Raw genomic sequence first — 14058 nt, 5'->3', positions numbered from 1 at the left:
CATGATTAGATATATTTTTCAAATATAAAAATTGATCCATAAACTTATATTTTTTTAAAAAAAAATAAAAAAATTTACGTCTACCAATTATTTGTTTCATATTTCAAACAAAATTTATAGTTGATAAGTATTATTTTTCTTACTAACCTTTAATCAGATTACTCTCACCAATCAAATTTATTAGTAATATTATTACACATACAAATCTTTTAATCATTGAAATTGAGAAATATAACTTTTACTTTCACCAATCAAATTTATAATTGAATTTTTACGCTTATCAACTTTTAAACCATTTATTTCAAAAAATGGATGTTCAACGGAGATTGCTCGCATTATGTGAAATAATTATTAAGAGTAGTACACTACAAATCATATTAAAGTTTGATAATAAATGTTGTATTTTATTTTTACAATAGGCTTGTGATAGTGTATTATTGTATTGTATTGTTTTTTTTGTGATATAAATTTTTTACTTATCTAGTAAGATGATATAAAAAATTGACAATTTTGATAGTTTTTACAATTTTTTATTTTTTATTTATAAAATATGAAAAAAATATAAAATTAATGCCAAAAATTCGTAAATAAATATAGTAACCTTAAATTCAACAATTTCAACAATTTTTTAAATTTTTTATTTTTTTTCGATAAATTATGTAAATGAGTAATTGATTAATAAAAAAAAAATATGAAAATGACTTTATGCTGAATTTTTAGGTTATATTTTTCATGTTTTTTATTAATCAATTACTCATTTTTGGGATTTATCGAAAAAATAAAAATTTAAAAAAATTGTTGAAATTGTTGAATTTAAGGTTACTATATTTATTTGTGAATTTTTGGCGTTAATTTTCTATATTTTTCCTATTTTTTATTAGTCAATTACTCATTTTCGAGATTTACCAAAAAATATAAAAAATTTTAAAAAATTGTTGAAAATGGGTCAAGTAGTTTATTTAAAAGGGGGGGGGGGGGCGTATATCTAGATCTTTTCGAATAGTTTAGGGGTATATTTGACCCTTTTCCAATGTCACGTGGTAATGTAAAAATGACGTGGCAATTCCATTTGACAATTTATTATTTTTTATTTATAAAATATGAAAAAAAAATATAAAATTAATGCCAAAAATTCGTAAATAAATTTTAAATAATGGAAAATCCTTTTGGCCAGAAAATTTGGCCAGAATGATATTTTATCTATGTTATTTTACTTTTAAAAATATTTTTACCCTTTTAACTTTAATACCTTTTAACTAAAAACATCAGTTTATTTTAAAATAAAAAAGATATTATAGTTTTTTAAAAATTTCTGACCAAATTTTCTGGCAATTTAGCATTACCCTTAAATAATTTACTTATTTTAAACTATGTAAAACGACTTAACAATTCACTTATTTTTATCGAGTCAATTATTGTTGTATTAAAAAAAATTATTGTTGCATTTGTATCTTTCCTGTTCACTTCAAAAATATAGAAAATATGTCAGCATAAGTTGAGATGTAGCACATGGATTATATATTAAATTGGTTGCATTAAGTAAGGACATACCATTAAGCTTCTAAAATAGTATTGCCTTGGGTACTATTTAGGTGTCACCATTTTAGATTTTACGTTCTTAAAGAAATTAAGTAAATTTATTATTGTATTCTAATTTAGTGTTTTTTTTAAAGTCAAGTTTTCAATCAATGAACATGAATTAATTTATTTTGATTAATTAATTTGACCAAGGAACATGAATTAATTACTTAGTTTTTTATATGTTGGTCAAATACATATTTTCAGGGCTAATAACTTTCAAGAGTAAAATAGGAAGAATAGTGTTGTTTATGCATTAATTTTATAAAATAATCACAAAATTAATTTTTAATAAAAACAACACATAAATAAAAGAATGGAGTAATAATTTTACAATTAATTAGCCTCATTCTTTCATAGCTTAAAAATCCTCATTTCATTAAGGGACTGTTTGAAAGGACACTCTGGTAATTGAATTTGGTGTAATTGGGTGTAATTACACTGTCTGTTCTGTTTGATTGGATAGATAATTACTTGGTCAGCAAGTAATTGGTGTAATTGGCAGGGGATAATTACACTCTACAATTCGCAGACAGAGGCTGTGAATTAGTGGTAATTACATGGTGTAATTACCAGCGGACTACTTTTTAATTATTATTTTTTATTTCTATTTTTATTTTTTTGTTTTTATTTTTTTTACTTCTATTATTTTAACTTCTTCTTTTTTATTATTATTCTAAAAGTTTGTTTTTATTTTATATTATTATATTTCATTTTCTTCTTGTTCTCAACCTTACTTTACGTGATTCTATGTAATTTTTCGTATTATCTATTTCTTTATGCCATGCTTATTTTCTCATTGGCGTAATTTTATTAGTATTCTATTTTTTAAATTAAAATAGAATTTATTGTTAAGTAAGGTTATAGACTTACGTTTTCTTTTTTAAAAATAAAAAAATAAAATCACATTTATGTATGTTATGTTGAATTTGCTATGAGAGTATTATGTTAAATTTTTTGTTTTGAATTTATAGCTTATGTTATATTTTCAGTTTCATTTGTTTTAGTAATATTAAATTCACATTGCACATCATTTTTTAATTAGACTTGATAGATTGTCTTTTTGTCAAACATTTAATAATTTATGACATTTTATTTATATATTAGTCTTTTTATCAAACATGCATTTCACGATGTTCGTAGAAACTTCATACTTTTAGTTTTTATGATCAATTCAATTGAAATATATTAATTTAAAAAAATATAAATCAATTATTTTTTCATAATATTAGTTAAAGAATATATGTTTATTAATTAATATATTTTCAAAAATATATATATATCTTAAATATTTAAATTAATGTCATTTATAAAGTTTCTTATTTGTCTAGTATAAATTTTAAATAATTAATTTTTATTTTTAAAATTTAATATAATTTTATGATCGCAATTGTGCATCCAAATTGACCATGTGTAATTACACTGTGGCATCCAAACATGACATATATAATTACAATGTAATTACACTATGACAACCAAACATGTCAATGTAATTACTAGGCTGATAATTACTATCCTAATAATTACTATCCTAGTAATTACACCAATTTCAATTACCAGGTGACTTTTCAAACGGACCCTAAATCTTTGCTCTGCCCCATTCTGTCACTCCTAAATTCGAGAATTAATTTGGAAGCATCAAATTTAAAGCGAGTTAATAGTGGGTTACATGGGGGTTGGTGCTTCTATTGTTTTTTTAAGGAAAAAAATTTTGGCCAGAAAATTTGGTCAATTAAGTATATTTATTTCTTGTGTATTTATTAGGTATATTAATTATATCAAATTGGATCAACGAATATAATTATACAAGTGTATCAACTAATCACTTGTATCAATATAGTATGTTAATGGTGATGAATCCTACTGTACTTTTTCCCCAAATAAATAAGCTCCTAAACTTTAATGGTACTATCCATAAAAATAGAAATTTTAAAGATTTCTAATTATATTTTTTGATCACTTCAAAAGAAAAATAAAGAAATTGCCTATGGGAAAATCGAATTTTATACTGAATCGTAAATTTCAATATAGACCAAACAAATAGAAAGAGGTGAGAGAGAAGGAGAGGGGAGAGAAAGGAAGAGAGGGGTGTGAATAAAGAAAAGACGAGCCTAAATTTGAGAGAGTAGGATATTGTTATAATATTCCTAAGTATATACGTCCTAACTTATCACAAGAAGTTCCATATAAGAGAGATTTTCGGTATATATATATATATAAGCATGTCTTATTAACTAGTGATGAGTTTTAAAAGTTGTGTGGGCTTATGCGGGATGTGCCTTTACAAATAGTATGAATAGGGGTGTTCACGGTTTGGATAAAAACCGATCCAAATAGAAAAACCAAATCAAACCGATAAAATAAAACCGATTTTATTTGGGTTTGGTTTGATTTGGTTTTAGATTTTTGAAAACCGATAGTATTTGGTTTGGTTATGATTTTATTCGAAAAAAATCGAAGAAATAACCGAACAGAACCGAACCGAACCGAACCGAATCGAACCGATGAATTATATACATATATTTTATTAATATACATACTTAATATATTGTTTTTATAAACAATTTTAAAGATCTTATACATATTTTCATTAAAATTTCTTTATAATTTACTTATTGAAAGCAAAAATGCCCAAGATGAAACATTTATCTTATTGATTTCATGTATATGAGTGTCTATGACAATTCTTTGTGGGACTGAAAATGTTATTGTCTCTTCCTTCTAGGCCAATATAGTGAATTTTAAAGCTTTATTGATAGTAAATTTAGTGATAGAAAGTTCAGTAATTTAAGTCATTCTAACTATTTTTCGTTTTGAATGAATTGTTATCACTTTTTTCACATTTTAAATGAATTGTTTCTTTTATTGTTGTGTATGGTTAATAACCGAACCAAACCAAACCGAAATTGATAATCACCAAACCGATAAATGTATATTATATTTGGTTTGGTTTGATTTTGATAATTTTAAAATCGATTAAGTTGGTTTGGTTTTGATTTTGACCAATAACCGATCCAAACCAACCCGTGAACACCCCTAGGTATGAGAGTCACTTTTCTGTCAGCCTTATCGATATGGAGTTCAATTGAGTTTAGACAAATCACGCTTAGCCTTATCGATGTGGAGTTCAATTGAGTTTAGACAAACCTCGCTAAGGTGGATCAAACCTTATGTATATGCCTTTAATTAAGACAAAAAGTCTCACATTGAGAAATGTTAGGTATATAAATAAACAAACCTTACCAACTAGTGACGAGAACGAACAATATCTTTTAATTCTTTTATGACCGTATACTTCATTTACCATAATATTTAGTTAAGATACTTTCGTAAAATATATCAACTTATAAAATGTCTTTGTGTAACTAGTCCCATCAATAAAACATGACAAAATTGAGCTAAAATGGTGTGCTTAAATTAAAATGGTGCATATCCCACCTAGCCCCTCGTATCTTTTACTCTAGGTCATACTAAAGCCAGAGTAGAGAGTGAACTGAAGAGAAGAGGAAAATCAGAGTAGTACTGAAAATGGACACAGAAACACAATTAGTTGAAGAAAATCCAAGAAAAGGTGGTCTTAGGACCATGCCTTTCATCATTGGTAATCTCTTTCTTTTTTTGTTCTTCAAATTGCTTGCATTCATTAGGTACTAATTATTTCATTTTTTTTCTTCTTTTTGCAGTGAATGAATCATTTGAAAGAGTAGCAAGCTATGGTTTACAAGCAAATTTGATAATCTACTTGATGAAATATTATAACATGACTGCTGCTGCTGGTACTAGTATTCTTGGAATATGGACTGCACTCTCAAATGGGTTAGCCATTGTTGGGGCCATTATTTCTGATTCTTACTGTGGTCGCTTTAAGGCTGTTGTTATTGGATCCATTTCCACCCTTATTGTGAGTTGCTAATTGTTCTGGACTCAAATTGCTTCATTCAGTTATTCTAGTTTGTTTGTACACAAAAAAATAGTTTTTTGACTTAATGTTAGAGTGAGATCCATTTCCGTTTGAGAAAATGTCATTAATTGTTAACTGAAATGAGCCAAAATTTTAATGAACGAATGATGAGCCTTTTCTCAAATTTCGATGACATATTGAGCCTTTTCTCTATGTGAAATTAACCGGTGCAAAAAGCATGTTGTTATTGTAAATCTGTGATGACAGGGTAAGCGAATAATCGTTGCACTTACTTAGGTGAAAGAGATGGAATCTGTTTTAGAGTGAGTCATTGTCTTCACTTATTGTGAGTTGTGCCATTTCAACAAGAGGTTTTTCTTTTGACAGGGAATGATTATTCTATGGCTCACAGCAATGATTCCACAACTCAAGTCTTTACCCTGCCCTCATTTCCAACATGTTTGTAATGGAACAACAGCATTCCAGCTTGCTGTTCTATTTTCATCTTTCGGGTTTATGTCTGTTGGAGCTGGTTTTATTAGACCTTGTTCTATAATATTTGGTGTCGATCAATTAGAAAAAAAAGGGAAACCCGAGAACAAGAGGCTTGTTGATAGCTATTTCAACTGGTACTATGCTAGCATAGGGGTTTCAACTATTCTTGCAGTTACCACTGTCGTTTATATCCAAGAGCGTTATGGTTGGAAAGTTGGCCTTGGCATCCCTGTTATCCTCATGTTTTTGTCTGTCTCAATGTTCCTTATTGGTTCTCCTTGGTATATCAAAGTGAAAGCTAAAGAAAGCTTGCTCATAGGGTTGTTTCAAGCAGTTGTAGCAGCTTTTAGGAAAAGAAATACTCGTCTTCCATTGACTGATTGTGATGACTACTATCGTTGGCCACTTGAATCAGAGGTCTTGACGCCATCAAATGACTTCAGGTCAGTGCTTCCATCTTTTCACCAACGGCATTTCCATTGTCAATATTACTCAAATGTCTATATGATATGATATTCATTGGCATAAGATTTTATTGTATGTTATAGGTGCTTAAATAGAGCTTGCATGATTGAAGATCCTGAAAGAGATTTGAATCCTGATGGATCAGCTTCAAATCCATGGAATCTCTCTAGTTTGGAACAAGTTGAATCATTGAAGGCTATTGTTAGAGTACTTCCTATGTGGTCCACTGGTTTTATGATCTATGTGACCATGAATCAATTCTCATTTTCTGTACTTCAAGCAAAGACCATGGATAGACATGTGATCCCTCAATTCGAATTACCAGCAGCATCATTCAGTGTGTTCTTGATTATTGCTTTAACAATCTGGATAACTTTCTATGACCGTGTTTTGGTCCCTTTGCTATCAAAATATACTGGACGGCCAAGAGGGCTAAGTCCTGTTACCCGAATGGGAATTGGCTTATTAGTCTCGTGTATGTCTATGGCATTGTCTGCAATAACAGAAAGCATAAGACAACAAAAGGCAATTGAGGAAGGGCATGAGGACGATCCACATGCTTTAGTGAACATGTCTGCTATGTGGGTCGTGCCACAATATTTACTACTCGGAGTGGCTGAGGCTGCCCATGCAGTTGGACAGATTGAGTTCTTCTACTCTCTATTTCCCAAAAGCATGTCCAGCATCGCGTCAGCTATGTACACTATTGGGACTGCTGTGTCGAGTTTGGTTGGAAGTATTCTGGTGAGTGGCGTGGATTGGCTTACATCAACGGGAGGTAAAACAAGCTGGCTTTCTAGCAACATTAACAAGGGTCACCTGGATTACTATTTCTGGCTACTTGCTTTTTTGAGTTTGCTCAACTTTTTCTATTTTGTGATGGTCTGCCGGTTATATGAAACTGGCAATGATGGTAGCAGTAGGTTATCTCATGTGGCAGAAGATAAAGAATGTGATTATAGACTCTTACATGAATCTTGATGATATGTTGTACTGCAATGTTGAATGATGCAACTACTACTAATTAAGTTAGCCAATAGAGTGTTTTCATATATTTTTGAACTGTGTTGTGACTTTCCTCAGACAAAATTTTGGATACCACATTGTCTTTTGTCAAATGGAGGCTTAAGAAAATGGTATTTGTTGGATTTAAAGCATCTTATTTCTATTTTAAAGTGCATAATTCCTCATGAGAAATGTCAAATGTATTGCTGCATGTTTGTAGCATATGTTGTGCAGCATTTGAGTGTCATTTGATGACATTATATGCCCTATTACTCATACTCATTGTAGTTGAATGTGGTCATTAGTACCTTTTGTAACCTCTTACCTATTATTTCTTTTATTATTCTACCTCGTTATATCTTGTAACTCATGTAACCTATTGACTATTTATTTACCCAATTCACTACCTCACCATCTTCCTATTCATTGCAAGGAAGAATTCCTCGCTTATAAATAGTGTGATCTTACTTTGTATTGGGGATCTGTGAAAGTATGCAAGAAATATGATAAGTGTGGAAAATTTTGTAGTGTGAAGTGAGGTTAGTGTAGTGAAAGAGAGAGTTGAGACAAAAAATATTATTTTAAATCTTTGACTATATTTACTATACAAACGAGAATATTTATATGTTGAAGGAAGATGTTCTTTTTGTGGGGCTTTGGACTCTTCAACTTATTTAGAGTTGTTTGAGTTGTACGAAGTTGTTGGAATGTTGTATCCTGGAGGGGACAAGTCAAAAGTGATATTGTTGGATCAATGAAGATTATGCCACAGTGGACTTGAATCTCCTTAAAGAGAGCGAGATATCCGCACCTCAGTCTGAATATTTTTTATCCAATTTTGTCATTTTATTTTCAATTATAATTTATTATATTTATGATATATTGCGTAGTATTGACTATTAATGTGTCAAAGTAGCCTATATCCTTCAAATTCTTGAAGCAACTTATGCATCACAAGTCCTGTAAAACCAAAATCCATAAGCATATGCATGTATTATTGAACTTTATCCACTTTAATAATGAATGCGCTAACCTTTTACCTTGTTAAAGTAACTTAACTTTTCTCCCTATATTGTAACAGTAATGTCACTATTACAACTATAGCAAAAAAGTATTTTATAATATACCAAAAAATACAATAACTGTGTTTTCTAAATTGAAAGACCTAAATCAATTATTTTTATAATATTAATTTAGAACATATGCTATTAATTAATATATTTTCAAAAGACTATATATATCTCAAATATTCAATTCAATATCAATTATAAAGGCTCTTATTTGTCTAATATAAATTTTTAGTTTTAACTAATCAATTTTTATTTTTAAAGTTCAATATGAACTTATGATTACTTTAGATGAGTATCGTTAGGTTTGATATGGAGAGTTCACCTGTTTTGAAGAACTAAATTTAGATGTTTTCTTCTGTCAAAAAAAAGAAAAAAGAAGAAAGAAAGACCTCATGATTACATTTGTGTAACCAAAGAGTACACTCGTAATTACACTGTAATTATATTTGTGACAAACAAACAAGTCAATGTAATTAGGTTGTGCTACTTACTAAGCTGATAATTATCACCCTAATAATTACACAAATTCCAATTACTAGTAGGTTTCCAAACAGACCCTTAATGATTAATAGTTATATCTTGAAAACAAACAAAATTAATAACTGAGATCTAAATAATTAAAATTAACATAATAATTAAGTGCAAACAATTGAGATCTAAGTATTTAATACAAGGACAAAACATGGAGTAAAAATAAAAATATATTTTTGAATAATGGACAAGTAAAACTAAACGTTAAATATTTAAAGTATCAAAATATATAGTAACTCTTTTTTTAACATACTGCACCAAAAAATAAAGAATTTTAAAAAAATACATATAGAAACATTTCATCAAGGAATCAGTTTTTTTTTTTCTTATACCGTAAATTTTTCATATATCTTTTAATTATTTTGAATTATCAATTAGGGATATCAATTATTGTGACTTAGAGTAGTACCTTTTACATAATTTACATTATAAATTTCATATCAAAAAATTTGAAAATTTCAAATTCAAATTTCCAATCAAATTTTTAAACAGTTTAAATTTCAAAAATCGAAATATGTCACATAAATTGAGAAAAATAGAATAATAATTCTGAGAGTTTTGGGAATAGGAAAAGTGTTGGGAGAAACAAATGCATGATTGTAAATAAGAATATTGTGATCTTTTTAAATGTGACCATAATATGGAACAAATTGTTATGGTTATTTCAGGCAAGGAGCATGGACCTGACCACCTGGGACTGTGGTTTATTGTTTCTACTCTTTCTCTCACTCATATTATAAAGCCAAGAAGAAACTCAAGAGCAAAAACAGAGTGAAAATGGGCATAGAAACTCAAGTTGAAGAGAAGCCAAGAAAGGGTGGTCTTAGAACTATGCCTTTCATCATTGGTAATTTTATTTTATTTTTTAAAAATAAAATTGTTTGTGTTTAAGTACTAATTATTTCAAATTTTTGTTCTTATTTTTGCAGTGAATGAAGCATTTGAAAGGGTAGCAAGTTATGGTTTACAATTTAACATGCTAATATACTTGATGACATATTATAACATGAGTGCTGCTACTGGTACTACCATTCTTGGACTATGGGGTGCACTTTCAAGTGGATTGGCTCTTGTTGGGGCAATTATTGCTGATTCTTACTGGGGTCGATTTAGAGCTGTTGCCTTTGGATCCATCTCCACTCTTATTGTGAGTTGTGCCATTTCACAATTGCTGAATTTCATTTTTTTTGCATTAGTTATGAGTCGTTTGGTTGGAGATAAGTTATATTAAATTATCCATATATTCATAACTTATCTCATTACTATGATATAATTGGGCTCCCTTTAACTATTACATTGGTTCCCGCAACCTTCCACCAGTATTGTAACTTACTAAAAACAAGTTAAAAGGAACTTTTAAAAGTGGAATGAAGGATAAGGAATTTTTGAAATTTCAAGCTGAATTATAATTTGTAAAACAATAGGGACAAATATTAAAATATTTAAAAATTGTTCTCTCTATAATATTTCGAACTTTTTATTCCCTCCCTTTTCTTTTTCTTCATCTATTTTTTTCTTGTTTTCTTTTTCTTTTTCCAACTTTTTGTTCCTTATTTCTTTGCCATTGATTGTGAAAATTTATGGAAAAGAGTTGGTGAAAAAAATTCAAAATATTTGTGAAAATTCATGGAAAATAGTTGGTGGGATTTGAACCTTGGATTTATCTGTAGTGTCAGGATAAATGAATTAGTACTATGGTTACAAAGTGTCAGAAGTCCGTTACAAGAAGTGATCAATTTATTCCCTGCTTTCTTATTTTCTTCTGGTCATCTTTATATTTATCCATCATCATACTTTTTGATATATTTATCGTTATTAATCAATTTTTGAGTACATATTTGCCTTAAACGCTTAACTCCTATGTCCCTACCCTTATTATCTTACGTGGTGCCTATATGAATATATTTTTGGCATAATTTCTAACCATTACAACAAAATTAATTTTTAGCGGCAATAAATAATAACTTTTTTTTTTGAGAGTATAAGCTCTCAAATATGACCCTTTTTTTGTTTTTTCTAATCAATAGCTAAATCGTTCAGAAGGATGAATGTTGAACAAGCACTTGTATGGCTTTCTCTCATATATTCAATTATTTTGGTGCTACCATATATTTGGTCCCTTGGCAACAAAGTTTAACATTTTTCTTGGACAGGGAATGATCATTCTATGGCTCACAGCAATGATTCCACAACTCAAGAATTTACCCTGCTCTCATTTCCAACATGTTTGTAATGGACCAACACTACTACAACTTGCTGTTCTGTTTTCATCTTTTGGATTTATGTCCGTCGGAGCTGGTTTTGTTAGACCTTGTTCTATAATATTTGGTGCTGATCAATTGGAAAATCGAAAGAACAAGAGGATTCTTGAAAGCTATTTCAATTGGTACTATGCTAGCACAGGGATTTCAACTATTCTTGCAGTTACCCTTATTGTTTATATTCAAGATAGTTATGGTTGGAAAGTTGGCTTTGGTGTCCCTGCTATCCTCATGTTTTTGTCTGTCTTAATGTTCCAAATCGGCTCTCCTCTTTATATCAAAGTGAAAGCTAAAACTAAACAAAACTTGGTCATAGGATTGTTCCAAACAGTTGTAGCAGCTTTTAGGAAAAGAAATACCCGTCGTCTTTCATTGACTGATTGTGATGAATACTATCGTTGGCCACTTGAATCAGAGGTCTTCACTCCATCAAAGGACTTAAGGTCAGTGTCTCCATATTACTCGAATGCTATGCACTTTGTCTGAAACAACAAAATATCTGTTGAAGATTTTATGATATGCTAATCATAAAACTGTGTATCTATAATTTGTTGTCACTACTCTTTTCTCCTTTTTTATCAGTGATATTGCAGTTCATTGTAATAATATTTTATTGTACGTTATAGGTTCTTAAATAGAGCTTGTATCATTGAAGATCCTGAAAGAGATTTGAATTATGATGGATCAACTTCAAATCCATGGAATCTTTGTAGTGTGGAACGAGTTGAATCACTCAAGGCTATTATTAGAGTACTTCCTATGTGGTCCACTGGTTTTATTATCTTTGTGGACATGAATGTATTCGCATTTTCCTTACTTCAAACAAAAACCATGGATAGACACATCTTCCTTGATCACTTTGAAATACCAGCAGCATCATTCAGTGTGTTCTTGATTATTGCTTTAACAATCTGGATTGCTTTCTACGACCGTGTTTTGGTCCCTTTGCTGTCAAAATATACTGGACAGCCTAGAGGGCTAAGTCCTGTCACCAGAATGGGGATTGGTTTAATAGCCTCCTGTATGTCTATAGCATTGTCAGCAATAACAGAAAGCATAAGACGACAAAGGGCAATAGAGGAAGGACATGAGGACGACCCAAATGCTTTAGTGAGCATGTCTGCTATGTGGTTCGTGCCACAGTATGCACTACTCGGAGTGGCTGAGGCTGCCCATGCAGTTGGACAGATTGAGTTCTTGTATGCTCTATTACCGAAAAGCATGTCCAGCATCGCGTCAGCTATGTACACTGTTGGGACTGCTGTGTCGAGTTTGATTGGAAGTATTCTGGTGAGTGGTGTGGATTGGCTTTCATCAACCGGAGGTAAAACAAGCTGGCTTTCGAGCAACATTAATAGGGGTCATCTGGATTATTATTTCTGGCTACTTACATTTTTGAACTTGCTAAACTTCTTATATTTTCTGGTCATCTGCTGGTTATATGAACCTGGCAATAATGGGAGCAGTAGGTCACCTCATGTGGCAGAAGATAAAGAATGTGATTATAGGCTCTTACCTGAATCTTGATGATATGTTGTACTGCATTTTGAGTGATGCAATTATTACTAATTAATTTATCCAATAAAGTATTTTTATATGTTTAGAATCTCTACATATATTTTTTCAAGTATGTTGTGACTTTACTCAGACAAAAATGTTAACATGCAATTACAAGTAGTAATAATAGTTTTTCGTATACAAATCAATTGTTCCTCTTTTATAGATTCATATTAATTGTGTTCTTTGTCATGACTTTTCACGAAACATGTTTATTATAAAATGATAATACAAACTTATGAATAGCTTTAATAGTTTTTAGAACTTTTGGATATAAATCTTTTTTTTTTTTGAAGTAAAATATTTTCTACAAAATCTATGGTCAAACACATGGTCACGACAGCCATGAAAATTGTGACATTTGAAAATAGTAGAGTAGTTTTTATTTTTGAAGTTAAAAAAAGAATTAGGGTTCTCGGAGGCTACTCTATCCTAAACTCTGACTCATGCATATATAAAAAATAATATATTCCTTTGAAAAGGTATCTCAAGAATTTCATAAGTACATGAATTTCTTTATTATTTCTTTTACATTAAAATTTGTTGCAAGTTGTTTAGCACGCGGACCAAATTTGCCCTTCATCTCTTATCTCTTATCTCACAAATCAGATTCATAAATTCGAAGCCCTAAATTTTCAAAGATGGAGCTTCGTTTTTATGAGCGCTTCAAGTCTTGTCTTTGAGTTTATCAAGTCTTACACTCCAACAAGCCTTAAATTAGGGGGTATTTGTAGATATCGAAACTTTGTAGGACTTTACAAGATGAGTTCAATTTCAGTTAGGTTTTTGGAGGCTACTTTACTCTAAACCCTAGCTCTTGTTTATATTATGTGAAATATTCATAATGATCGTGATGTGACAGATCCTATAAAGGGAAGAATAGTATTGTACCCACGTTTTTTTTTATATTTTATTAGTGATTAAAATTTATTTTTTATCACATTAAAATTTTATTGCAAACAATTATTTAAAAATTAAAATTGTGTTTAGCAATAAATAAAAATTAAAGTGCAAATAAATTATTTATATTTTTCAAATTCAAGTAAAATATCAAAATTTATGATTAAATATAATTTTTTGAAATTCAACTCTAAAAAAATATAAAATAATATTCTTTCATCAAACGTCACTCATTCACTCAAGTTAAGTCTGTCATGGGGGAGACCTGCTCAAAGTGTTTAAATTATTGACAATT

The 14058-nt window shown here is 29.8% G+C and overlaps 2 protein-coding genes across 2 annotated transcripts; both read left to right on the top strand.

Moving 5' to 3' along the window:
- Positions 1 to 4972: 4972 nt before the first annotated feature.
- On the top strand, positions 4973 to 7578 carry LOC125867015 (protein NRT1/ PTR FAMILY 1.2-like). Its single transcript, XM_049547435.1, has 4 exons — positions 4973 to 5179; positions 5262 to 5479; positions 5867 to 6417; positions 6523 to 7578. The coding sequence occupies exons 1-4, from the start codon at positions 5107 to 5109 to the stop codon at positions 7418 to 7420; spliced, it is 1740 nt and encodes a 579-aa protein (XP_049403392.1). The 5' UTR covers positions 4973 to 5106; the 3' UTR covers positions 7421 to 7578.
- A 2194-nt stretch (positions 7579 to 9772) lies between these two features.
- On the top strand, positions 9773 to 12876 carry LOC125867052 (protein NRT1/ PTR FAMILY 1.2-like). Its single transcript, XM_049547474.1, has 4 exons — positions 9773 to 9892; positions 9975 to 10192; positions 11199 to 11749; positions 11933 to 12876. The coding sequence occupies exons 1-4, from the start codon at positions 9823 to 9825 to the stop codon at positions 12831 to 12833; spliced, it is 1740 nt and encodes a 579-aa protein (XP_049403431.1). The 5' UTR covers positions 9773 to 9822; the 3' UTR covers positions 12834 to 12876.
- The last annotated feature ends 1182 nt before the right edge of the window (positions 12877 to 14058 follow it).

Source organism: Solanum stenotomum, chromosome 6, assembly GCF_019186545.1.
Source record: "Solanum stenotomum isolate F172 chromosome 6, ASM1918654v1, whole genome shotgun sequence".
Taxonomy (NCBI): Eukaryota; Viridiplantae; Streptophyta; class Magnoliopsida; order Solanales; family Solanaceae; genus Solanum; species Solanum stenotomum.
Note: the sequence above shows the minus strand (reverse complement) of the source record. Positions and strands in the feature narration are given on the sequence as shown.